The sequence below is a fragment of the Temnothorax americanus genome, unplaced genomic scaffold, assembly GCF_048541705.1.
Source record: "Temnothorax americanus isolate GAGA-0224 unplaced genomic scaffold, ASM4854170v1 Scaffold20, whole genome shotgun sequence".
In the NCBI taxonomy this organism is placed as follows: Eukaryota; Metazoa; Arthropoda; class Insecta; order Hymenoptera; family Formicidae; genus Temnothorax; species Temnothorax americanus.
Window position 1 is genome coordinate 59,391 of NW_027509339.1, and position 27,468 is coordinate 86,858.

Consider the following 27,468-nt stretch of genomic DNA (forward strand, 5'->3'; position numbering starts at 1 on the left):
AATTATTATTATTACTTCGTTTATGCATGCAACCATCATTATACGTAGGTGTGTGCTTCCTTTCTTCCTCTCCTCGATTATCCTCTCCCACTGCGCATATCTCGGTGTGCGTATATTATAATTAATAATAATATGTACGTATATTATATAATAGAGATACATATAAAAGTATATATATATGTATACATTTATATAGTATGCGCGTGTGTATTGTTGGCATAGACATGGTGCGTCCATGTAGCGGTAATCGCTGTCATTCGTTATGTTACTTCGAAATTCTTTTCTAATGCGCTAATGAGGTTTGGCCCTTCGGTCGCCCTGGCGTCGTGTGCTGGGTCGGACCGTTTCTTCTGCTCTGCCGCTCTGCTTCTTCTTCCTCTTCTAATTTTTCAGGTATGTAATATGCCGTGGCTTTTTGCCTTGTCTTTTGCTCTGCTGCGCGAAAGCTGAGTTCTTAGCTCGCTGGCGTTTCGCCTCCGTTTCTGCAACTGCTTCTTTCTCTCGTTTATTTTTTGCTTTCAGTTTCTTTTGCTATGCTTCCCCTACTCCTCTTTCTCTATTATAGCGCTTGGAAACCTACTTGCGGTTAATTTAGAAATCCTTTCTCGTCGTGGCAGTTTTTCTTTTTGTGAATTTGTGCGGTCGTCATCGAAGCACCTCGCTTTGCATCTCGATTTCTTTTTTTAGTTTGATTATATATATTAGAATTCTTAATCTAATCCCTGATAGATTTCCTTTTCCGAATTTGAGACGTTCGAAGATTCACATTGGCTGCATCTTTCGTTTTATTTCACTTTGATTATCTTGAAATTATTAATTCAAAATTCGTGGTCGATGCGATCTTCATTTTCGAACCAAAATGTTTGAGGGTCCAAAATCTCTTCCTTGATGAAGATCGTGATGCTGTTTTGATTCCAAAAGTTTTTAATTTTAATCCTTATTCCAACATTTTTCCTCTAATTGCAATACTTGAAAATCCTTCACCTTTTAGGATGGAGATTAACGCTTTGATTATTTTCTGAACGCTATAATATTTAAAAATCTGAATTTCCTTTTTTCTTCTTCAGGATCGATATATGCCTTATATCTCTCGTTGTTTTCTATTTCAATAAGCTGTGCTATCGCTGCTTGCATGTTGCTGAAAAATGTTGCGCGTTCTGTTGTATCTTCTGCTGCTGTTCTTTTTCCCCGATTCGCTTTCTCTATATCTAATTTATTCTCGCCGTTGCGTTTGACACGGACGAGAAATCACGAAGCGAATTAGCGCCGCGAGTCGAGAGAATCCTGAGCAAGATCTCGCATCGATAATTACGGTAGTCGCGTCGCAAACGCGATGAGCAATTAATTATTGTATAATCTATTACTTCATTCGAGTAATTTTTTAAATACTCTCAAATATGACAAGCAAGATTTGTAAAATTATAAATAATTTTGAAAAATTATGGATGTTGCCAGATAGTTTCAACCTCCATTTATTGTCTCGTGAAATCAACGAGCAAAAGATTATCTATGTGATTTTTGTACCGCGAGTTTATTTTCCGGCAAGGACAATGGTGTTTAAGACAATCCAATAGATATGTTCGAGTTTGGTCGGACGTAGTCGTTATATATAAATGATAAATCGAGCACGAAGAGTTGATTAAGAAGGTGCGATGGAATTTCACGACAAGCGTTTAATTTCGTTATGAGTAATGAGATGGTCCCGTTTTACCATGCGTACGCAGACGTGACTGGTTTTGATCGAATATTCTCGTTCGTTATTGGATATACGAGGTCGGAAGTGAAAGATCGCAGTCGTTGGGGAGGTGCTTCGCCAGGATCCGCTCGACTCACGGCAACGTATGTACAGAGCGTTATATTTTATGTACACATGTACATATGTACATACAACGTGCGTTTCGACTTGCTGTAACGTGGACATTGTGGTCGGAGGATAATGTTGAAAAGCAGGTCGGCTAACCCGGCAGTGGTACGGCCCAAAATTATCACCGGGCCGACGGGAGTGAGTTCCCCCGCGGAGACTTTTTTTCCCCTCAAGAGAGTCATCGAGTCAATTTCCGAATTCGTATATTATCATTGGATTACAGTACAACTCGTGTTTTTTTGTTATTTTTATTACCAAGTAACATTTCCGCATATCTTATAACTACGTGATTTTTGTAATTTTGTATATCTTTCCAATTATAAGATGCGTGTTCCAATCCGGGCACGGTTCACGCATCATTTACGCCAGACGGAGTTTAAATGATCGGAAGAAAATCGATGGTGCATTACGTGTATACATATATTTTGCATTACTATTTATTTAAAATAATCGGAACATGATCGATATGCACTAATATATAGTCGCCGATATATGTATATATATCGATTAACGTAAAGAGCACCTGAAGACAAATGATTACCACTGCCGGGCTAAAAGCGGCGTCTGAGCGATTATCGGCGGTAGTATAACGCTATTTTATGTGCCGGTGTAAAACATATTATAGTTTCTTCCCGGGAGTGTGTGCGTCGTTTCGAAAAATCGGTATCGCCGCAAGCAGGGAAAATCGCACGCGCGTGATCTACGGACGCTGACAGCTGTTATCCGCGTGTACCTATATACGGACCGATAGCGCGACACTTTCGCGAACCGTAGGAAGAATGAACAAGCGCATCGCGCACGAATATGAAACTAGAAACTGGCAGGGGAAAAAAGGAAAATTAACAACGGAACGTGACGCGTGAGCGAAGAACAAGAGAGCCCTGTTCCCGAATAGTGGTTCCGAAGGAATCTTTCCGCCGATCGCTCGAGCGTTCTGCCTGGAGCTGATTCTATCTTCTTTTTCTCGCTCGGTGCAACAAGTGAATAAACAAAGACAAAAAAATAAGAAATAAAGAAAAAACCAAGATTAAAAATACGGAAAGAAAACGCGAACAACTATTCTTTTCTCTTTTTTTTGTGCGCCTGGCAGCATTTTTTTTTTTTCATTTTTCGCTTCTTTTAATTTCATAGAATTCTTGTAAAACTTATGAGGTAGCGATGGTATTACGTAAATTCCCTGTTTATTCATTCCTCTCGCGCAAGCACGGAGTGAAAGGAAAGAAAAATAAAAAAAGAATTTGCTTCTTTCTTTTGTATGCGGGATGTTCCCACTCCGTGTGCGGAGCTTACTCGCTTTCTCCCGGAAACGGCTATTTTGGGTTTTAGTATTATTAATCTCGTCTCTCGACATTGTTTCCAGTATCCGGTCGGTCGCCTCATCTCAGTATTGGCAGTGTGTGGACAGCCTTATATGTGAGATATAGTTACTATCGAGAGGAACGATCGGTAGATCGTACCTTGAATAGAATCTTGATCGCACGGTGAAAATTCATCGTCCATTTTTTCATTAGGAAATCCGCGGTTTCTACCGTTTTTTAATCTCAAATTTTATATTTTACTTACGAAATATTTTCGAACAACAAGAAACAATGTTTTAATATGTATCTCGATGGAACGGGTGATTTCCTACCGTGCGATCGCTTTCTTGCGGGTATGATCGTTCCTTAGCGTATATAATCAGTCGCAAAAGTTCGGTAGCAAAGTGAGACGAGGCACACCTGTGCGGAAAACTGCGTACAAAAATGTCGCTCATTTTTTCTGCTCTCGCATCTTCTCTCTCACGCACTCTCTCATTCTCTCACACACACACTCACACACACGTATATGCACAATACTCTCTTGCTCTGACTTCCTCTCCATCCCATTCACTCGCTTCATTCGCTCCGTTCGACGAACGGCTATTTACGGGTTGCACATAATCTGGCACGTCGACTAATCATCCGCCTCACGTTAATTAAGTTTAAGCTTTACATATAATATATATCTATGTACAACAGATGTATAGTGTATATGCGCTGCGTAACTATGTATACATAGGTATATTTCTCGGGGATCATCGGGGGAAAGGTAAATGCAGTGTAGAGAATAAGTTACATATCCGCGCGGCTCTCCATCATAATGCCCATTATTGGCAACAATAGGATAATAATAGATAATACACCGGGAAGTCCCTTCAACGGGCTCCCGCACCGTCGTCATTACCTCTCTCATTTTTACTTCCCTGTCACACTCTACTTCTCTAGCTTCGATTAGATCTTACAAATTACATTACATCTTCCACACACGTTTCTTCACTCTCTTAGCATTAATAAGCGCCATTCTTCTCACCCCTCTCACTGTCCCTATCATCTGGAGGCGCGATATCACGCCCAAGAAGCTTATCTGATATACTATCTGTTTAGCGATATCAACCTGTCACAGTAATAACAATGCCCAAGTGTGTATAATAAGGCCTTCGATTGCCGCCACGTGCCCGGTCCCAGAATTGTTTCCTGCGCCGAAAGTATCCAATTATCCCCCATTTGATTTTCCCACGGACGTCCGATCGCGCCCGAAATATCTGGATTAAAAAAATCGAGAGAAAGGTAAGACACGTAGTTCTTTCATGATCCTTAATATTTTATTATGCGTGATAATGATTCGAATCTCGTGCTGGCTATTTCCGACAACTATGGGATTTCCGAGAATATTCGATTATTATCGTAAATAGGTATTGATCCCATTTTATCCAGATGGCTTCAAAGCTAATCGCGACGTCCGGCCGCTGCGCATATTTTCGGAAAATAATCGTCAGCCCGTCGAGAAAGGAGAGCGTGACGAAACGATCTCCGTTCTCGAGCGTAACTCGCGAGCAAATCCGAGAAGAGAGCGACTGTTTTTCCCCTTGAAATTTTTCCGGCGGCCTTATCACCGTTTCCTGCACCCGAATCGCACTTACTCCAAATCTCTATCGAAACCCTAATACTAAAGCCCAAAATAATCTACCTCTCCTGGCCGTAATCTGCCATCTCTGTTTTACTTTTGCTTTTGTCAATCACCCCCCAATCTTAGACGCGAACGCGATCCTCGTCCCGTCCCCGAGCGAGGAGCGCGCGTGACGCTTATTTAATATTTAAAAATCAGTTTAAATCACCTCTTATCGCTATTATTATTATTAGCCACTATTATTAATTAAAGACAAGTATCCTGCAATCTGTTTGTTTTCCAAACGGGCCGCGGTCGCGCGGCCCTGGACGCTAGTTTGTCTTTCTCTAAGCGTTGCTCGCGAACGCGATCGCAGTGATGCGGGATCGATCGTTCGGATTCTGCATGCCGGAATACATGTATGTACCTATATATGTAAATATATATATATATATTTTTTTATATATCAATATATCTTGTCGGTGAATCGTGAATAATGTCGGTGAGAGAGTAATGTGGGATAATGTTGAGAGAAACGCGTGTTTCTTCATTTCTCTCCCCTTTCTATTTCCGGATGTGCTACGCGCCACTGTACGTACTATACAGGATGTTCCTCCTACGGCAATCCCGCGAAATCGATGGATATATCGACCAAGTCGATCGAAATTCCAACCGTCTCCACCTTTCCATTGAAAGACCTTCGTAAGAGGCTCGGTCGTTAGTTGATTTCTATCGGATCGGCTTCGTCGCTTCTCGAGGTTTCGCCATCGGTGATAAGAGAAGAACTCTAACTCCTGTTGTGTATGCGTTGGCATTTGGTTTTGAAGATCGGATGCATCTGGATGCCGTCCGCAGAGAGCTGTGCTGCGTTCACGACTGGTCCTGGATTGCGTCTGATCGATCAATGAAAACGAGAGCTTCCTGGCTCGAGAGCATCTCGTTCGTCTGACTCTTTCTTCCTGTCTCTCTCTTGTCTGAGTGTATCTTCGTGGAAAGTCCGATATATACTGCGAATCGCGTAGCTGTTACGCGTTAGACGCTCTCTTTATTTATTTTTTTTTATTAAATACCTTTTCTCGCTCACAGGCATGTCGGCCTGAGATTCTGCCGTCTGTGCACTTTTTTTCCTCTTGCGATTTCACTCTCGTAAGTGTTACGATGCGCGTGTTAATTATCGTTCACCGTCACGCGTTTGTGCGAGTTCTGTTCAACTTGCTGAAGAATGTTCGGCGATGTCCTGCGGAAAACGTCGATTCTTTATCGGTGTAGCGATATATAAAACTGCTTCTAATGAAAGAACGTGACGGAAGATCGGATAAAACTGTGTTGCGCGAGAGTCCTTGGAGACACGTTAATGATGTTAGAACGCGCGTTCGTACAAAGAAAAATGGATTACTTATTATATCTCGAGGCTTGTACAATAGTTGAAGTAGTTTTTTTGTTTACGGATTGATCTTCCGATTGTTTTTTTTTTACGACGATGATATTCTTGTTTTCTTCTTCGGCGGAATGATTTTTATTTAAATTTTACCTTGTTTCGCTCGAAATTCCTATTTTTAGCTTAATCTGCCGGGATAGTACAATCTTAGCCGAGCTTAGTATAATCTTCACTTTTTACGCGATCTTCGACAGTAAAATACTCTAGAATACTAACATTTAGCAATAAATCGATTTTGTACATTTGTTTGTCGATATCTCTACCAGTAGATTAAGTTATATTCCTCGCCTCTAACTTTTCGCGCGCCTCGCGGGCGCGCGCAATAATTTATAACGTTAAAAATTTTCTTTCTTCTTTAAGTTATTATTATTATATTAATAATTTCATCTATTCAATCATCGTTTGTTATTTTGTTTGATTTGTACATTCTCTTTCTTTCTCTCTCGAGCGTGCGAGCGGATTGTCTCTCTCTCTCTCTCCTTTTGTCTTTCTTTTTCTATCTGTTATTAGTGTTTCCTGAATGCTTGAGGAATCGGCTGAATAATGTTCCCTTCTTCCGTTTTCCTTTCCTGATCAAAGAGGCTGCTTCTATCTGCTGTCTTCTGAGTAAAAACTATGCAACTTCCGTCTTTTTTCTTATTTTCATTTTTTTCTCTTAATTTTTTGATTCCAAAACTCTTTCTAAAAAATTCGTCGCAACAAAAATATCAAAACTGAAAAACCCGATGAACGAGCGAAAGGTGTGAGTTTTTGTATGCGGGGGCACATCGATCTGTCCGCGGGAAGAACGCAGCGATTAACGTTTTCGCGCGATTTGACATTTATATACATTCGTGACTATTATGTATCTATATCTAAAATTTTGGAAAAATTTTAAAGCAATATTCCAAATTTGTCTTTGCGCGCCAGTTATCGGCGATACGACGTTCTAAGAAAAAAAATAGATAGAGATCTCCTGTTCCTCTTGCCGAGATATCGGACGCCGCGTTTTTTCCCGGAGCAAAAGCTTTGTTCGCTCAATTTAGAAAGAGATACTCCGAAAGAGGGCGGGTGGGCGATGGTACCCGCCGAAAGCCGACTCGACGAGGTCCCGATGGAGTATAATACCGTACCCCGTGGACCTCTCCTCGGCGACGACGGGTCTTTTGTGATAGGGGCGATTCGCGTGTCTCGCTTCGCGTGTCGTGCTTCTTCTCTCAAGTGTCCGGACTGTTCTTCTTTCATCGACTTAAAATTTTGAAAGTACGGGCCAAAAAGAAATTCAAAAAGATGACGCGTAATATGACATTGGTCTTGAAGTAGCGTAAATGATTCGTCGACCGTGAGAATAAACGAGGGCTTGATTCCGTATTTTGCTATCTCCCATTCTGTATCCTTCCCTTTGCTCATTTATCTGCGCATCACTGTAATTGTTCTCTGTATTTTTTTTGCCTTTGTTATCGTTGCATCCTGTTCTATATATATTCGGCAATCTATTGCTGTGGTAGTACTAGTTTTGCATGCTGTGCGAACGTGTGTGTGTTTCTCTTGTCCCTTGGCACTTCCTTCCGTTTCGCAACTTCTTTCTTCTTTACAAGCTTTAATACAAATCTCTCCCTCTCTCTCTCACTACTTCTCTTCTCCATCTTTCATCATTTAAATATTTACGCTTGATAAATAACCGCGCGGCACGGGTCTGGGCGAGGGTACACCTCTACGGTGGTACGACGCGCGAACAGGGTCCCTTGCATAAAACTGCGAGGTTCCTGGACCGGGCCCCGTCTCGCCGACGGCTTCGCCAAGCAGACCCGCGGCCGCCGCTTCTTCGAAATATATTATTAAATATAATATACAAATTTATATCCCACTAAAAAATCTCCTTCACGTCGTAATCTTCCCCCCCCTCCTAAAAGCGAGCGAGCACAGCGCAAAAAGCTGCGCGCCTCATCCCCCCGATTAACTCTTATAATCCTCTCTCTCTCTCTATAACGTTAATTTATCCGTTTTCCCGCGAAAATCATTTCATTTTGCCACTCTCTATCTCTCCTCTCTCCTTATCTTACATTAAAAAAAAACTCTCTCTTTATCTCTCTCTCTCTCTTTGTTTTCTCACCTTAATATCGTAAAAATTCATTAAGTTATTAAAAACATCTAACAAAAAAAATGAAAAAGAAAGATTCACTTGGAGTCTCCCCAACAATGTATCAAAAATAAATCTACGTTCTCAGACTCGTTTTCCTCTTTTATTCTATTTTCGATTTTTTTTTATCCTTTTCTTTGTTCTCCTTTACTCGTGTGCTAGTTCGGCGCTTCATCCTTGCGCGATGCAGCGGAAAAGAAGAAGACTCGCATTATCGTCGCGCATTCGACATTAGATGTGTGACAACCTGATCCTCACTTTTCTTTCAGTTTCGTTTTCACAATCACAAATATGTCGGTTATATTTAATCTTAATTTATACAAGATTCTTGTTTCATCATAGCTTTAGATCTAAAAACAGAGATAAACATTTAATCGAGTCTACGAGCTTCTATATCCACTTTCATAAACACGAGTTAAAGTTGACCGAGGTTATAAGACAGAATTAAGACCTCAGTATTTTAAAGAGACAGACTAAAAAGATGTTTAATCAATCTTTAGTTTTTATTTTTCGAAAAAGCCGAGAATTAAATTAGTTTTTTATATGCAAGTACATTTTATTTTGCGGTTAAACATCAAGTTTAAGTCCTGAGGTCTTAACTCTGACTTTTATCTTCTTGATGTATTTAGATCTATTATAAACTGTGATCAGCGTTAACCAATGTTTATGGAAATCGCAAACTTGATTAATAATCAAGGATGAATGGATAATCGACGATGAAATTAAATTCATTTGAAAGCTCACATCGGTGTTCACATCTTTCTTTAAATCCAAAGCTTGGAGGAAATAAAAATTGTAAATTAAAGTTAACAACACTTTTTTGTGGCTCTAAGAATGAATGTTATCGAAAAAGAGGCGAATCGATTAGTCACATATTTAATAATTAAAATCGAAGATGCGCGATAAGATAATGTGCGTTTTCAATTCTCGCTGCAAAAAGTTCTTACCGATTAACACTCGCGAAATACTATTCGCACACTCCAAAAATTCAATTTTTGGCCTTTTCCGAAAGAAATAAAAAAAAAGGAATAAAGATCGATTAAGCACACGATGTTAAATTTTCTTTCACCTCTCATTTTTTCCATGTCACTTTTAAATCTTGATTATCTTATTTATCCTTAACCTCATGTATCTTTGTACTAAACGCATACCGAACGCCGAGAGTGTAAATCGGCGGGCCCGTGGGGCCCGTCGTGTCACCAGACGTGGGCGCCCCGATGGAGTTCCACGTGCCGATACCGGTGCCGCCTCGGTTGCGCGCCGACGAGCTCGATAATCGCTGATCGATCGTAAAAACTGAGTCCCGCATTTCTGCCAGACAATAAACTCGAGTAGTAATCACTTGATGGCCTAAATAATTACGAGAGAGAATGAGATCGGCATTCGTTTTAGAGTTCTCTCAATTTTTTTTAGAATTTATTTGAATCTTGGAGAACGATCGAGCTTCAATCGGCGCGAGACCGTGCGCCGTGATTGATTAGTCCGTTGTATTTGTTGAATTTCCTTGGTCATGCTTAACGACCGCTTTGTAGGGTCGGTTTTCTCGACTCCGAATCTGGTTTGATTCATCGCGTTCCCCGTCTCGTTGCCTCCGCCTCATCTACCTGCCGCGCGATCGATCGTCTGAAATTTCTCTCTCTTCCTCTCTCTCTCTCTCTCTCTCTCTCTCTCTCTCTCTCTCTCTCTTTCTTCCCCTATCGCTCTAAAAGCGTCACTTCGGAATGTCTTCAGAACTCGACGCAGCGACTGTGACGCGTATTCGGTCACTAGTATACCAGCTGGAGCAAGGTCGCCTTCGACATCACTGTTGGAGAACGACTTCAACGCGAAATCGCGTCCTGTTTTCTTTCTTCTTTCTTTCGTTTTGCCTCGCCAAACGTCTCCGCGTTATCATCGGATCATCCTCGATCACGAAAGGAATCTCCTGGCTCTGTGCAGCGGGATAATAATGGCCGATTATACGCGCTGCCAGTCGCGATATCGATGCGAGATCGAGATCGTTGCGCTCCGCGGTTATCCGCGCCCGGCTGATTCTGCGCGCCCCTATAACAGCTATAATTTGCAAAAATTACGGGGTTCGCAGGCTCGTCGGAGGGACACCTCGCGGAGGCTCCGTCTCGACGCTCGTCTCGGCGACACACCGTCCGCGGTGAGAGTAAATGTCGCGATTAAACGTCACGACACTTCGCTCTCCCGTCGTCCCTCTACTCTCCCTCTCACCACCTTCCATCTCTTTGCTTATCTTGCGTTAAGCCTGATTCACCCTTACTCTTTCTTTCGCCTTTCCTCGCCGTTTAACTTCTAATCAGTAATCAAATTACTTATCAATTAATAATTATTATTCAACACACACGCACACTCACACATTATTACATTCATGGTAAAAGTAAAAATCCCTGAAAAGTTTTATCGGTTCACTTTTTGTCCCTTATGTCCCCTCCTTCGCTCGCCGTCCGTCTCTCTTTTACTTCCTTTGTGTCTGGCTTTCTTTCTTTCTCTCTCTTTCTCGCTTTCTCCTTTCCTCGCTGTTCTTCGTTGCGTACCGACAGTCGCTTTTTCATTCTCTCCGTGTGTGTTCGAGAAACGTCCTTTAATAACGCTCTTTGAAAACGTGGCACAAAACGGCATCCGCGTATCGTACCGATATGCTATTACACAATCGGACTTTCGTCTTCAGTTTCAGTTTCCTCCCTCTTTCTTCTTCTTCCTTATCATCATCAATCACTCGTGCCAAGCGACTTGATGTCTCGTCGGTGTTGTCTTCGACATCTTGATGACTGCTTGTCGATTTCCCCTCCCACATTCACGTATCTGATCCCTCTCTCCTTTTTTCTCTTTCTTTCTTTCCCTCTTTCACTTTTGTGGCTGTTGATGAGGAACTTGAGGCGAATAGAGCGTATACGACGCATTTCACTTCACTAATACGAAATAACTCATAGTCGCTTCTTTGGTATTACGTGCGAGGAGGGGCGGGTGGGGGCGCGGGGTCGCTTCTATTCTCTTCTCCTCCTGAGGCATCCTGGCTTATGTCTACGACCGGCAACGGGTCGCCGTTCCGCGGTACACGGTCTCGGTATTATTTAAGTCTCGTATTATCGTTCAACGTCTCTGAATTGTGTGTATAAAAAAACTGCACCTAATCTGTATTTTTTGCTTTCTTCTTTTTTTTTTTTAAGAAAAACCGCTTTCCTCCTGTAGTACTAGTAAGAAGTAAGTAAATAGTATAGCGATAATAGTAGTAGGTAGGTAGTAGGTAGTAATAATAATATAATAGTTGCAGTAGTAGTAACAGATATAACATAATATGTAATTGTCACTTAACTTCTCTGTATATTATTAATAACTTTAATATTAGATAGACTTTTTCTTTTTTTTTTTTTTAGATTAATCGGTTTATCGCTTCTCCCGCGCGTTTCACTTTCTTTTATCGTATTAAATCTTTAACCGTAATGCAATGAGGTAATAAGGTTGTGTGTGTTTTTCTTCTTTTTCTATTTTTTTCTTAAATCAGTTTGTTTCTCGTCGAAGAGTCCTGTTTCATCGGCGGCGGTGGTTTCGTTAGCGCTGCGAAATTGGATCGTGCGCGGCTGTGTGTTAATTGTCGCTTCGTCGCCATCGCAACGGGGGGGGGGGGGTGCGCGCGCGAGCGGGACGTAGACGCGACGCGTAGAGCAAAGGGGGAAAACGCCACAGTTTTCGTCAATGAGAACGGGAGTTCGTCGTGAGAGTCAGCGATTGCGTATGGGCAGTGTCTGCCTGGACAAAGCCAGATTCGATAATATACACTCGGTGCCTCTCCGATCGGTCGCGGCTTCTCGCCTTTTACTTCGCCTACCATTCTGTGCTTTGCGTTCAAGTCGCGACTCGCGAGAATCGCAATCGTTTCAACCAAATGCCAATGCGATTGATCACTCACACAACATGCGTGTCCCCATTGTCGACAAGAACGCTTTACCTAAGATAGATTAACCATTCGCACGTGATTAACATCGATCGCGATAAATGCGCCCGTGTCGAACCGAACGGAGGGCCCGAGGCCTCGTTGACTCTTCAGATTGACTTACAACAGTCAAGTCTTGGAATTAGAATCTTTGAGATTACGAATTCTTCGTTCGAATTCTCAGAATTAACTCTCCGAATTGTGGACTCGCCGAGTGCTCCTAGAATTCCTATTGATTCGTCGAGTTCGGACTTGTGGATCGTTCCTGATCCATGGAGCCCGAGGTTCGACGGGAACTGTTACTATCAAGAATTATCTCTTAGTGTCGACGAGTACGCGAACCTTGCTGGATTTCGGTCGAGTTAATTCTCAGAATGTTACCGCACGTCTTCCCGTCGCGATCTGCGCGTCGCGCACCCTCGTTCGAAGCCCTCCCCCGACGGGGAGGGTCGCGCGCGCCCCGCGAGAAAAGGTCGCGATAAGCTCAGCCTCTCGACGAGAGAGAATGTCAAAGCGACGACGAGGCCACTCCTGCGAATGAAGCGGATGGGCGTCGGTCCGCGTCAGGTCGGTGTCATCGATGTTAATGTTACTGCGGCGATGATGGCGACTGCGGCTGCGGCTGTTGCTGCTGTTGGCTCGATGGCGAGCCGGCAGATTGCTGTTGGGAGCTGGACTGCGACGTCGTGCCGCCCTGGGAAGTGGCGCTGCCATCTCTTTTAGAACGGGAGACACCTTCCTGACTGCTACCGCGACCGGCGCGTGAGCCAGCACCACCGGTTCCACCAGGCGTGCCTGATTGCAGTACCATCGCGCGGATTCTTCTTTGTGCCGACTGCAAGAAAACCGGAAATTTGTCACTATTTTAATTATTATGCTAAACAAATTATATTCATAAAGAACACACTTCACTTCTAATTTAACAAGAGAAAATTGCCTGTCTATCGATTAGCAATTTTTTTAGTGTGTCAGTGACTTGTTATTTCTTTCGGTGGATTTAAGTAAAAAAATTAATCATATGTAATAACATATTTCATAATAAATCTGATATATATAAATAATATTTAAGTATCAAGTATCTACTCATAAAAATTATTTAAAAAGCCAGCCTCCTTACCTGAACGGAAAAGAAGGGACCGAGTATATGGACAGTTGTTTCCTCTTCGGCTGAAGGAGGAGTTGCTTGCTGTTCTGACAATTTTATAACGCTACCGGTCACGCGCTGTAACTCCCTCACGTTTTGACCACCTTTGCCGATGATTCGGCCAACCTGAGTACTGGGCACGAGAATCTCGATGGTCAGTCTAACGTCTTCAGTGCCGGAGACGTATCCCTCCTCCCGCATCTTTTCAAAGATCAAGTACTGGGCCTGAAATCGCAGTTTTTTATATTGTACAAAATTAAATCCTTCAGTTGTCTCAGAAATGAATTAATAATAAAACAAAAGTTAAAAAAAAAAAGGATGTCGAAGGGTCAAACGGGGCCGATTCTCGCATGCTTGGTTCGACGAGATCGGTACGGGGCCCTTTCTTTAATATTCCTGCTGATTCAAGTTGATGCATAGATGACAACATCCACCCAAAATACGCAGGGTAACCGCGAACATTTTTACGGACTTGAATGTACTACACAATCTTTCCCGTAGACGACTGGATTTGAACCCGCGACCTCAACATTGGTAGACCGAAGCGATACCCTATCTGCCAATATAGCATCGACATTATGTGGATATTAAAACCCTTCAGACATTACTTTGGCGTTATCATTAACGAAACAAGCTTTATATTTTTTGCGTATTTAAGTGTGCTTATTTGAATCATAATACGTAAAGCAAAGAAAGGCGCCGATCTAACATTCGTGTGCAAAATTGAAGAAATTGTGAGATAAAAAATCAGGAATCTCATTTTTGACCGAGAGATCACGGAACAACGAGGACGATTGCGCTTACCTTCCACTGAGATTCCGGGGAGCCGACGATGGTAACCTTCCTCTCAGTCTGTTGCTCAGCCGCCTTATCTTGTTCAAGGGGAGCGATCTTTACGCTCGCGCCAGAGAACCTGATTATGTTACGGATGTGGGAGCCCTTGGTACCGATGATGGCGCCGACGCTGTTATTGGGAATGTAGAGGAAAGTCGTCTCCTGGGTATCGCTGGCGGGGACGCCCTGTTGAGTAGGCAGGCTGCTCTGATAGGGATACGGGGCGGGTCCCGAGCCGTAGAGGCCGGGTCCACGGGAGCTGTAGCCCATACCGGCGGTGGACATCATGGCCATCGGATGCAGGCCGGGGAACATCATGCTTTGGGGCTGGTGAGGATAATGATTATATCGATTAGAAGCCTCGTCGCGTTGCGCAACGGCGTCTTTGACGCGATCGACGCGCTTTACCTGCGCCAGACCTTGACGAGGTCGACACTCGAATCTTTCTAGATTAACTAAAAGCTTGACGAAAGAGTTTGCTTTACATTCCAATTTTTGATAGCAAATATTCAATCTAAAATTTTTAATAGAACCCTCCGAGATTTGATCCTCGTATAACAGATGTCACTTGCAAGTCATTGAAATACGTGTGAGTATTTATACTTGTTTGTAAATTTGCATTTTTTTCATTATTTATATTTTTCCTATATATAATTTTTTTTAATCTATACGGGAGAATTCCAAGAAAATTCTCCCGAAAATAATATGCTTTATTATATTGAGAATAGGTGGGCAATATGCGATGGGACTTACAGCCATAGCTTGCAAATCGTTTTCGTAGCTCTGGCGCAGCTTGCTGGAAATCATGGACTCAGCTTTGCTCATGTTATCGATCGTGCCCTTAACCGTGATGATGCGTTCGAGGTTGAAGCTATTGATGTCGTTGATACTGCTGACGGTGATCTTTGTATCGGTGTCCTGCATGATTCTCTTGATTGTGTTACCGCCCTTACCGATAATCCGACCGATGAGATTGTTGTGCGCGAGGATCTTCAAAGTTATCTCACTGTCGACAAGCAACGTAATAATATAATTATCATCACGATTCAATTATCGGCGAAATATCGCAAGTCGATCGATCGAGCAACGTAAATTAAAACTGCATGTATTTATAATATATTGAGATCGGGATGATCGTGAGAGTTAGCATGCTAAAACCGAATTAACAGTAATTTGGATAAAAATAACGAAGTTTTTAATATATTAATATTTAATATGTTATATAGTTAAAACAAAATATTTGATATAAATATATTTTTATTTAATATATATTCGACTGATGTGTATGATTTAATTTCGGAAGGATCGAAGGGAACTCGCGACGCCAACTCTTACCCCTTGTTCGTATTGTTGGCCTCTTGTTGCATGACCTCCAGGATCTTCTTACATGCGTTGGTACAGTTCTCGGGATTGCCGTAGATAGTGATGGCTTTTTCTAGAGATCCGACATTGTCCTTGCGGTGAACATCGACGCGGGCGCGCGTCATCTGCGTGATCTGCCGTATGGTGGAACCTTGCCGGCCGATTATCGCGCCTACCATGTCGGACTGGACGAGGATACGTAGCGGAAAATCGGTCTGGCGGCCGGATCCCGGCAGCCCGGAGAAGACCGCGCCACTGCCGCGCTGGCTCCGGCCCCTGCGCCGGCTCTCCGCCGAGGACATCTCCACTTTCAGCGGATTGCCGTCGAGGTCGTAGCCATTTAACTGGTTCACAGCCCTGTGAATAGCGAGATCATTGAGTATCTCTCCCGGCCGGGTAAGGTCGTTTCTACAATCAGTTGTATGTCGTAGTCAATGAGAGGATTTCTTTTTCGAAAACGAATTTTCCTCATTGAACTATCGGCTACGTTCCGACATACGACTGATAGTAGGCTCGGCTTAAGCCGTGCCGATGATGACGTCATCAACTTTCGTGCGCATCATCTGCGAATGCCTAAAGTTCTAACGTGAATTCCGAATATGAATGTATATACAATACATATGGCGAGAAAGAACCTTCGCGATTCTTCGGGACAAAATGTGAACAAAAGCAAGAGAAAGCAACGTTTTTGCCTTATTCATCTACGCCACAAATTTCCTCGATTTTTTGCGAAATCACAGGAGATAAAAGAGTTGTGCCGATTAACGTACTGCTGTACTTGTTCTTGCGTCTCATAGCTAATGAGTACGCTCTGTGTATTTGGGTCCCGCGACGGCACTTTTTCAATGCTCTGAACCTGGCCGTAGTTGGAAAATAGCTGGTCCAGCTCCTCTGGTCGTATTTGGATCGGTAGATTGCTCACGAGGACTTTAGCGACTCCGCTGCTGCTGTAAATAAAATAATAACAAGATTAGGCGATACACACGTTTCGGCTGCAAACATGTAGAAGTAACACGAAACTGAGTAAATGATACTTTATATCAACGTAATACACACATACACACACACACACACTTATGTTCTTAATTAATATCTAATAACGCGATATTAATATCGTTAGGAGCCTATATAGCGAACTTAAAATATATTTTCAATACTACCGCATGATTTCTTCTATCTTGGTTAGGTATTTGTATTCGTCTTGACTGAGCAGAGACTGTAAGAGAAGGAAGAGAGAGGCCATGTAAGAGTGAACTCGAACGCGACTGTGATAGAATTATACGACAAGCAAGCAAGATTCCAACGGTAATCGCTAATAAACTTTGAAAGCCGAGCTGTAACCTAGCGAGTCGTCGGCTGTTTACATTACATCGCGACATTGTTGCCTTACTATATGTATATAACGAGATATATCTGTTGACGCCTGTCGTCAGCGGACAATATTAATTTTAAACTTTATATATTTATCAAGGTAACTATCTTTATTACTACAGGTTAATTTATAATTATAAAACTAGTTATATATACGCGAATATTATAGTTTGACAAAAGATGAGAACAAACTGCGTGCAAAATAAGATGAACAAAATTTCACGCGTTAAATAATAGTTGTACAGAGCTGAGAATATTTTTCCCAGAAATGCTTTATGGGAAATCGATTGAATATCATCTCTTTAATGTCTGAATGTGTATCAAGCAACAAGGATGCCTGGTTTAGCAGCAAATTTTATATTTGTGAGATCTTTTCGCTTCTTTTCCATTTATGAAATCTTTCTTAATGATTGTTCCTAGAATAGTATAGAAAAATATTCAATATTATATTATCTTTTAACGTAATATATGATGTTCAATGTTATATATTAAATACATACATATTTTAATATTATCTTATAATATATATAGATATATTATATTATATTATAATATTATGTATTATGTATTATACCCACATATTATAATTTTTAATGTTAAAAACTCGATAAAATTTGTAAAAATTAAACTTTAAATTCGATGAAAATTATAATTTTTTTTTAATTAGCGAAATAAAATATATTGTTAAACGTAAAATTTTAGTTGTATCACCTTATCTGAAAGCCTCCGTATGAAATCTTCTTATTTATAATCACAAACATCTTAAAATTTGGTTAAAAAAGAATTTATCACTAAGGATCTCGTTACTCCAATACATTGTATACGTTATGTCTGATAATAAGGAATTAATGTGGAAAGAACAATTATTGTTATAAAAGTCTTTTGAAGATCTTGAATCAGGCATTGATACAAATATTTCTGCGCGAAATGCCGCGGTTAACGCGGTGAGGTTAAATTTCATTTTAGCCGGCTTTGCGATACTTTGTTCGGGCTTGCACGAGCGTGAACCGTGCTTGCGCGTTTAGGTGCATCGCATCGGCGCGGCCGCCAACGACATGAATGAACCAAACGGCAAGTAAGAAGAGCACGCGGAGTGTGAAGAACAAAAAGGAGGGTGGAACGACCGAGGGAGCGACTCTCACTTTCGTACGTATCGATTTTTCAGCGGGCCGACCCACTCATCGACGGTGCCGCGGCGAGCTTTCGAGCAACCTTGAAGAAGACGCGGCGAACGGACTCTCTAGCATCTACTCGGGTCCGAGGATAAGCTCCGCCGTACTTTCATGAGATAGGACGATTGCGTAATCGATCTTGCGTAACCCAGATTAGCTATATGAGTATGTTTCTGGCCAATTAAATAACGAATCGGCCATCCGGAAATATCGTCAGGTTAAAATTCCGCAAGAATTGGTCGATAAACTGCGCGCTTCTAAATGTCATCAAATGTTTCCCTCTCATGGAAAAATTTCTACATAAATTTCGACATACTTTTCAACTGTTTGTTGAAATAATTGAGCACGTCTATCAAAAATAAATGTACGTTGATTGTCCGATATTAATATGCCAGAGAATTTGTATTTTCGTTCCTGCATGCATAATTAATCAAAAACTATGTCATGCCAATAATGTTTGCTGATGCCTTCTTGAAATATATCAAACTAAAAAATTGAAAACCTCTCTCTTCGCGCATTGTAAAAATAATTCATGGAGAAAGCGAATAAATGTACTCGATGCACGCAAGATGCATTGTCCGCGGTTGCGATGCACTTACATGCAACGAGGAATCATTCCATATTAATATTGCAATTCACGTTGAATTTATGAGCAACTGTGGTATCATAAATTTATTTAATCGGTGAATCGAGGATCGATAAGTGTTGCAATGTTGATTTCTATTCGCATAATAATGCTCGGAAATAAAGTGCATACAACCTTGTTAGATAAAAATACAGCGATAAGAAAACTAGTGCAGCATATTAAAGTTTATTCATATCTTTCACGATTAAATGTATAAATGAATGAAGATACTCTCTCTCTCTCTCTCTCTCTCTCTCTCTCTCTCTCTCTCTCTCTCTCTCTCTCTCTCTCTGAGGAAAAGATATATAAAAACTAACGACAAATTAGGCGTGCGTTCGCAACATTATGAAATAAAAAGAGGTAAAAAGGGGAGTAGAAGAGACAAGAATGCATTAAATGCGCGGGCGCTCGTACACGCGAGAAGAGAGAGGAGAACGAGAGAGATACGATGGACGGCGAGCAATGTGGGGGTGGGAGGGGGTGGGGCCTTTGTTTCGCGTACTTCCCTTTAGGGGATTTTCGGCAGTATCCGTAATATAGCGCAAAGAGTGCGTGCACCGTCTGCCTCGTGGTTCCCGCGGCCCACCACCCACCCACCAGAGAACTCCCTCCTCCCATCCTCTCCCTCTCTTCAACCCTTTTGCACGCACGTGTGACTCGTCGGCGATTTCGTCGGGTCACCTTTAACGAAAGGCGGGTTTTCGCGAGGCAAGGGAAACGAAAGGAGGACGAGCAGGAACATAGAGAGGGCGTCGGGAGAGAGGAGGGAGGGAGGGAGGAGAGAGAACGAGAGAACGAGAGGGAGAAGGAAAGAGAGCCTTTATGCGGACAGGGATGGATCGCGGCGGGATCACCCCCGTGGAAGAGCTTTTGATGTCCCGGCCTAAGACACCTTTTTTTCGGCCACTCTTTTTCTTCCATCCGCCCCACTCTCTAACCGCCCTCGTATTTTTTTTGGCGTTTTAACGAGTCGATGGAGCGAGCATGGTGACCGAGGTGCTGAAGGGAAAGGGGAATGGGAATGAAGAATGGATAGAAAGCGCGGGAGAATCGACCGAAAATTTTGAAGATGTCGTTAGCGCGATACGGATCATTTCGCGAAAGGAATTGAGGGATTTCTGTCTTTGAACAGTTATATCGGTCTGCTCGTGACACCGCAGGCCAATTTCTCGATGACGTCTTGATAAAACCTCTCGTGACACCGCAAGCCTCTAGATCTAATTTGCTCCTGGGGGCAATCTTTCAAGATTCTTAGAATTGAAATAGGACGATATGCACATCGATTTCTTAAAAGTAAAACAGGAGAAAATGAATTGGGCGGTCGCGTATATAAATACAGCCCTGCCTGAAGAACCATCGACGTCGTCGACTTGCGCCGTTCGGACGCACGGCACCAAAATCGATCTTGAAAAGGGAAAGTGTTAGCGACGTGACTTCACATACACGCATCACACACGAGAAAAATCGCTGTATGAAAGCCGCTGGCCAAGGGCATTCACACATTAAAATCCAGGAAGTCGCTGGGCAGGCTCCCCATCTGTTTGCCATTCTCAGAATGAGATCGATGTAACGACGAATCGAGAGATAAAATATCTATAATTAAATAGTTTTTAATTTTATTGCGAAAAATATTACCCCAGCCAGGGTTTGAACCTGGAACCTCCCGTATACCGTGCGGGTGTCGTGCCAATTCGACCACTGGGGCTGTGGTAATATTTATCGCAATAACAACTGTAAGATGGAGCACCGATTACTAGGTCGACGGTGTATAATAAACAGAATAATAAATTTCTTTCGCCAGTATATAGAATAACAATCCTAATTAAAAATTAAAAACTATTTAATTTAGAAATTACATCAACTGACCAAAACCATGATCAAAATTAATAATGTCTCGATATTGATCTGAAAAAAGTGCTGTGTGAATCCGACAAACCAAGTTGGCTCACAGTTTTTCAATGTTCATATCGGAAAGACGTTATATATATTGCCAGTCAGGTCGATTTAAATTACTTTAATTGTTAAATAGAGAGAAGGTACATTCTGTCAGTTGCTCGATTTTGGCATCGATCATATTTAAGATAAAGCACTTCGGAATGCTGTTATCAGTCGTCCCTTTTCTAATGTATAGAATTCACGGATAAAATATATAAATGTTTTTATCTGTTCGGAAAATTTGAATGGCGAATTAGCATTAGAATTGTTTTTCGGAGTGATAGATTCAGTTGCTGACTGATATTTATTAAAGAATGACGTGTTTTAGGTGATCTGTCCGATAAGTTTCTATACTATTTTTATTTCGAATTTTGTTTGTAGAAATGGAAAAAAACGTCGGTCTAATGTGATGTCGCGCGTTCGAGATTTGTTCCATCTAAACGCATCTTACAATTAAAGGTTCCACGTATCGGAGGTATTCGGAGGGCGGGAGGGCAAGTCGTTGCGCGATTCGACATGAGGATCGCGTGTAGGTAGGGTACCTGCGCGACCGCGTGGCACGTGCGTCGCTTTCCACTTAACGCCTGCGTGTGCGTGACGCACGCACGTGCGCACGGCGCCGGCCGAGACGCCACACACGACGATGTCTAAGTGCGATTTTAAGGGGGAGAACCTCCCAGTTTCATTATCATTATTCAACGATGAAAAATATATTAATAAAAAGCTTTATTATAAGAACTATAAGTTAATTTTAAAAAATTTAAGAGAAATTTAAAACACACGGAATTGGTTTTCTATATTTAGCACGATTCGTGAGTTGTATTCGGGATAGAGGGATGACCTAAAACTAAAATTTTAAATTGTTCAGATATCGAAGTGCGCTGACATAAGCATACGCATTCCAAGGGAGGATCTATGCATTTTAATCGCAATGATAGCGTCATCGCGGTATGTGGAAAAGACCGATGTCTCGTCGCCGTGCTATCTATGGATACGGTAGATAGATAAGATAAACACATGCAACAGGGGGTTGTTAATATTGACACGGTCGGCTCTAGCTAGAGCCGCCACCCTATTTCCACAGTGTCGACGCTGTATATCTGCGGCAAACCGCCGTGCGTCAGCCAACTTCCAAGTAATTTTTCCGCGATAAGCTCGCGTATGGAAAAAGAATTAGTACCCGCCCGGTACAGGAAACCGACATACGTCACCGGATATCGAATTAAGCATCCAGGGTATCGCGAAATGTACAATGCGGCGAGGGAAGTAATATACTAACAATTGGCCGACGAAATGAGCGATAACTCTAGCATAACCAAACTATTTTCCCTGAAGTTGCAAAAACTTGCTATTTTTGCCACCAACCTAGAAGTGAACCTTTAACATTCAAAGAGAGATCAATGAACGAACGTCCTCGTCCGAAGCGTATGTTTTTGCGATTTAACTCCAAGTTATGAGGAAGCTCACGAATACAAAGGCAGAAATTAAGCGAAGGTTTTGAAGCAAATGATGGAAATTAAATTGCGCAACGCGATGTGTCATAGGAAGGAAAGGTTACGGACGAACCATTAAAAAATTAAATTTTAATACAATCAGTTTTGAACACACACACACACACACATAATATTCTTTCATATATTATCATTAAAAGAGAAACGCGAATTTTTTGTTCAAATTAAAATTTATGCGTTTCAATTTTGTTAAAATACGTCCTTGCTAATTGTTAGCTTTTGTGTCAAAGAAGTCAGAGATGGTAGCTTTAGTAACTAATTAGCTGAAAGTCTGACTTTTAGTGTCAAAACAACGATAAGAATTAATCCGTTTCATTTTTGCATTTGAGCATGATGACGCAATATTGCGAAACTGACTGTCGCACAAAAATATCTAACAATAAGGCGCTACACACAAAGTGTACAGTCTGTCGTATAAAAAATATCTCTCTTCTATGCTTTTTCACGTGTAATGTGTAATATTTTATTACTTTCATAACTACGTATTACGCAGCGACATTAATGTCAAAGGAAGAAAAAGAATACTCGCTCGTTCTAATACAGAGTCGATCTAGTCAAGAATTTTAACAGCATTACCGTAGTTATAGACTGCGAAATTTCATGAATGCAAATCAGATAAACAACTTTCACTCTCTGAGTGGAGAAATAGTTTAGAAGTTGGTGTCGCGCGATTTATATCGAGCCATGTATGCGTATTTAAAAAAAAAAAAAAAAAAAAAAACCGGATCTGAAATATTATTTCTATAATATTCTTTAATTACATATATATATTCAGTAATGTCGCGATTGAGAAGTTCAATTAAACAGCATTCTTTAATCAAATTCTTTTTTTACATACATATAATTGTGAAAAGATCGTCTTGATAAAAATATTAATTTAAGATATTCTATAAAATTTTCTATATTTTTTGGAAAAATTTGCGCAAGTAATAAAATTTTTCTATAGCTCTAAGTTATAACTTTCGTTAAGTTGATTTGCTGTTTATCAGGAATAATTTGCTTTTTTCGTAAAGGAGAATAGCCCTCAAATGTAGAATAGCTAAAGCAATAATAAAATCAGGAAAGCGGCAGGAATTTACGGCAACAAATCGTTTACGTTGTCGAGGGCATAAATGTACCGCGAGATGCACGACGAGTGCATCGACACGATTGCGGCAAATTGTAGGAGGGAGACGATAACGACGTCACGGCATTACTTGGAGATAAAAAAGAGGAGATAGAGGAAGAACGCAATAAGAGAAGCAGAGCGCGCGGTAAGAATGTAGGAGATAACGAGTAGCGGCGGTGATATCAGAAACAGGAATTGCATAACGTTTGCGAGTAATTGCGAGCATCTGAGAGTCAGCGTGTCACATGTCGCGAGCATTAGTTCCATAGACATTGTTCTTATAATTATTATTGCTTTATAATTACGATATATTAGCGCGACGCGATAATTTAATTTAATCCTCACCTCAACGCGGTGAGAAAATTGCACGTTGCATATAGCCAGAACTTATACGCTATCCAATGCATTTTGTATGGAAAAACACCAGGTTAGATATATATACACAGCTAAGTTGTTTATACATAGACTCACTTGCGAACGACTCGCTGTCTGGAAAAACGTGAGCTCGCACATTTGCATCGTCATATAAAAAGTTGAAAAGATGAAAGATGTGAGTGAAAAAGAAATGAGACAACACACATTGCTTTGCGAAATAATAACAGAAACAGTATTTTGTGCCAAGGTATAATAATTACTAATGCAGAATACTGATGCATGGAAGTCGATCACTGGCCTTTCATTATCAATAGCGATTATCAAACTGCCAATACATCTATATACACAAAAAAGGCAACGAGTGATAATAGTTATTCGTCCACTGTCTCGTCGTTTCTTCATGGCGGACAATCGTTGGCGAGTTATCCATCGTACGCGCCCGTTGCGTATCAGGATTTCCAAGAAATAGTAGTCTTCGACTCGAAATAGTCCAAAACCCGCGTCACTATGTTTACCGAAATGACTTGACATTTCGGTCGGCCCAGAGTAACGCGCGACTCCGATCGCGATTTCCGATCGCTCGGGGGACAACGCGGGATCCCCGGAGGGAGGCGGACGTCACGCGAACGCGGTGTCAGCGACCGACGTCATTCGGAATGCACCAAGCGATGACAGTGGGCGTATTGGAAACGGTGACTCAGCGTAGGAATTATTAACGGATAGCTCGTAGTACCCTACGTTCATTCAGCGACACCGGGGAGCGAGGCTCCTCGCGGACGTCGGCGAGGGTTCCTCGACCGTCTCGCGGCGCGGCGAAGATCTATTGACGCCGTTCCATCTGTTCTTGTTTTCGTATACAATATTTAAAAAAAAAAAAATCAATGGAGTGAGGTCCTCTCCCTTGTGCGCAAGAAAGATCAAAGCGTGAACGTTTGACCGCAATTTTTAATATTAATTCTCCGTTCTCGATTCACCCAATAGTGAACTTTCTTATGAAGAATTCTGTCCTACGCGCTTGATTTGGAGGAGGAAAGGTATCGAATGCGACTGTTTGTGCTCGATATCGTATGTTACAGTTGCTTCGGCGGACGGCAAAGAAACGATCGATAAGTACACATGGATAAATGCAGACACACGTACGTCTTTGGATATACGTATGTTAAATGGTTAGGTATAACGACCCGGCCCCGTGTTCGATCGCGCGAAACGCCGTTTCGATGCCGATAAACCCCGCTCTTTTTCCTTCTCTCTCTTTCTCTCTTCGTCCTTTTTCGCCGCGGCGCCTTCTTCCTTTTTGAGAGCTTCCGTGAGAAAGCGGCGGATGGCCACGGCGATTCAGGCGTGTAATAGAGAGCGATTTTCTGTACGAGATGCACGGACTCCGGTCGATCGAGCTCATCGATGGTACCCGCGTCTCGCCCTGTCGAACCATCCTATTTCACGAAGCGGAAGTTAATTCTACGTTTACATGCGAATTGCAGCGTTCTGCAATCACGTTAACTGCTGTCGTCGCTACCCTCTTTGTCGATAAACGCCACCGGCGAGAAACATATTCATATTAAATGTGATTCTGATGTATCCTCCGATTGTCAAAGCTGAATTAAATCGCACTGACTCGTTGTCGTTTTCCATTTAGATACTAGATACTAAGAACTAAGCGCTATAAATCTTAAAATATGAGTGGAAACTGACAATTAAAAGTTAAAGATTATGATGAATGCCCGTAAAGTTGCTCTCAGACTGGATTTTATCGAAATCAGATTATAAAAGTAATACCATTAAATTTATATTAATTAACTTTTAATTTATCTTTCCTAGAATTGTCGTCGCTTTAATTCATGCAGAGATTCATGACTGATTAAAAGGCAGCCGGTTCAAAATGAAATGGTTCTGGTATTAACTCCGGGGGATTTCAGTTTCGTATTATGCCGCGACCGGCCTCGATGAAGGCAGAGACCGCTAAGGCCGAGTTTCACAAGTGTCGGTTAACTTTTAATCTTAGATTAAATCACTCTTCGTCTCCATCTAACGTCCCCCTTAGAAAGAGACGAAGAGTGAGTTAATCTAAGATTAAAAGTTAACCGACACTTGTGAAACTGGACCTAAACGTTCGCCTTTATTTTTAACTTCACATCCAGAGTTCCCCGCGTCGGCAGTTGGCCGACGCCATGAAACAAAAGCGCGCGTTTATTTAAGCTCAATTACCTATCGAGCTCTCTCTCTGTCGCGTCGTGAACGACCGGACACGAATCGAATCGGACCCGATCGTTCGGTTTTTATGCCGGAAGGCCTGACCTGGTTGCGTTAAAACTTCGGATACCTACACCCTCCTCGCGTCCAACCCTTTCACAATTCCCATGTCTTTTTCTTCGTTCGTAAGGTGCAAACGTGTATTTTTAGTCGTATCAGCTCATCGACATATCCCGAGCTGCGCCTTGCGTATCGCTTATCGATATCTAAAGTGAATTAGTAAACCAGAGAAAGAGACCGAAATATTGTATGCGATTTTATCGAAACAGATGCATTATCTCGCGTTTTATATTTATTTTCAACGCATGCGATGATTATGAAAACAAAAAAAGTAATTTGTTTTTTAAATAAAAGATTAAAGAGGGAAAATGACGTACAATTTAAATATGAAATGTAATCATTTTTGTACGTACAATACACACCATGGAGATTTATAATTCTGTAAATATTTGAAAAAGTGAAAATAATTTTGCGCGAGACATTTTTCTCTTAAAGAGTAAAGATCCCGTACTGAAAGGATGCAATTCGTGCACATCGCGCATGACGCTCGACAAGACCATCGATTGAGAAGTATATTACAAAGTCCTTATTAAGGGTGCTCGGCGATCTGCTTTTTTTCACGTGACACGCGAGAAAAATAATTCTCTGATGGATCATCCGACAGATCGTGCATGTGTGTGTGTGTGTGTGTGCTTTTAAGTTAACGAGCCGCGTGGCTTCCGAACAAAAGGGGCATCGATTATATTACAAGATCACGTCATGGCTCCGCGCCCGGCAGTACGGCGATTATGTCACGGCGATTAGGCGCGTATCAAAAACACGCGCGCATACCGCCGCGGTATATCTTCCCTTCCTCCCACCGCCCGGCGCCCGCCTTTCCTTCTCGGATGTTTATTATGCTGCAGTTATTTTGTGATATAGCGGCTGCTTAAAGGAGGTTCGATGGCTTCATCGGAGGGAGTAGTGGGACGCGGGGGTTCTGGAAACAGCGCACTAGCGTTTGAAGTAGTGGGAATGAAAGGGATTGCTCTGATTGGTCGCCGCGTGCGTATAAAGGTTGATTCACACTATACGGCACGGACCGTCACGTTCCGACAACGACACGTACGTTCACGTACGTTAAACAAGGATGGAGACAATAGGTATCCTTGTCTAACGTATGTGTCGTTGTCGGAACGTGACGGTCCGTGCCGTATAGTGTAAATCAACCTTAATGCGTGCTGCTGTTCACGTCGTTCACGACCGTGGCAGTCTAGCAGACGAAAAATCAAGCAATTTATGCTTTAATAATTAATTTTTCTACGAAATGTGCGGTAACCTTCCCCTTTCTTTCGCTCATTTATTTGTAAATTATTAAGTTACATGTGCATATTTTTCTTTCCTTATCATTTGCATTTTTTCTTGCACTTATTTCATTTTGAAGGTATATGCAATATATCATTTCCCATAAAAACCTATGTTAAAATTGCAGCCAGTTCCATGAAATTTTAATATGTTGTTTTGGAATGCAAAATAG

General features: G+C 41.8%; 1 protein-coding gene across 5 annotated transcripts in view; it reads right to left on the reverse strand.

Moving 5' to 3' along the window:
- Positions 1-11,140: 11,140 nt before the first annotated feature.
- The window catches only part of Imp (IGF-II mRNA-binding protein), a 91,571-nt gene continuing 75,243 nt past the window's right edge, over positions 11,141-27,468 (reverse strand). For 2 of the 5 annotated variants that reach the window (XM_077406352.1, XM_077406353.1), the window contains 6 exons: positions 16,376-16,552; positions 15,579-15,962; positions 14,997-15,249; positions 14,214-14,570; positions 13,383-13,634; positions 11,141-13,100 (listed from right to left, as the gene is read on the reverse strand). In XM_077406352.1, coding sequence (XP_077262478.1) covers positions 12,855-13,100; positions 13,383-13,634; positions 14,214-14,570; positions 14,997-15,249; positions 15,579-15,962; positions 16,376-16,552 — 1,669 coding nt within the window. In that variant the 3' untranslated portion in view covers positions 11,141-12,854. Of the gene's footprint in view, positions 13,101-13,382; positions 13,635-14,213; positions 14,571-14,996; positions 15,250-15,578; positions 15,963-16,375; positions 16,553-16,765; positions 16,886-27,468 lie in introns of those variants that run through there. The other 3 variants (XM_077406356.1, XM_077406357.1, XM_077406355.1) reach the window with 3 other exon arrangements.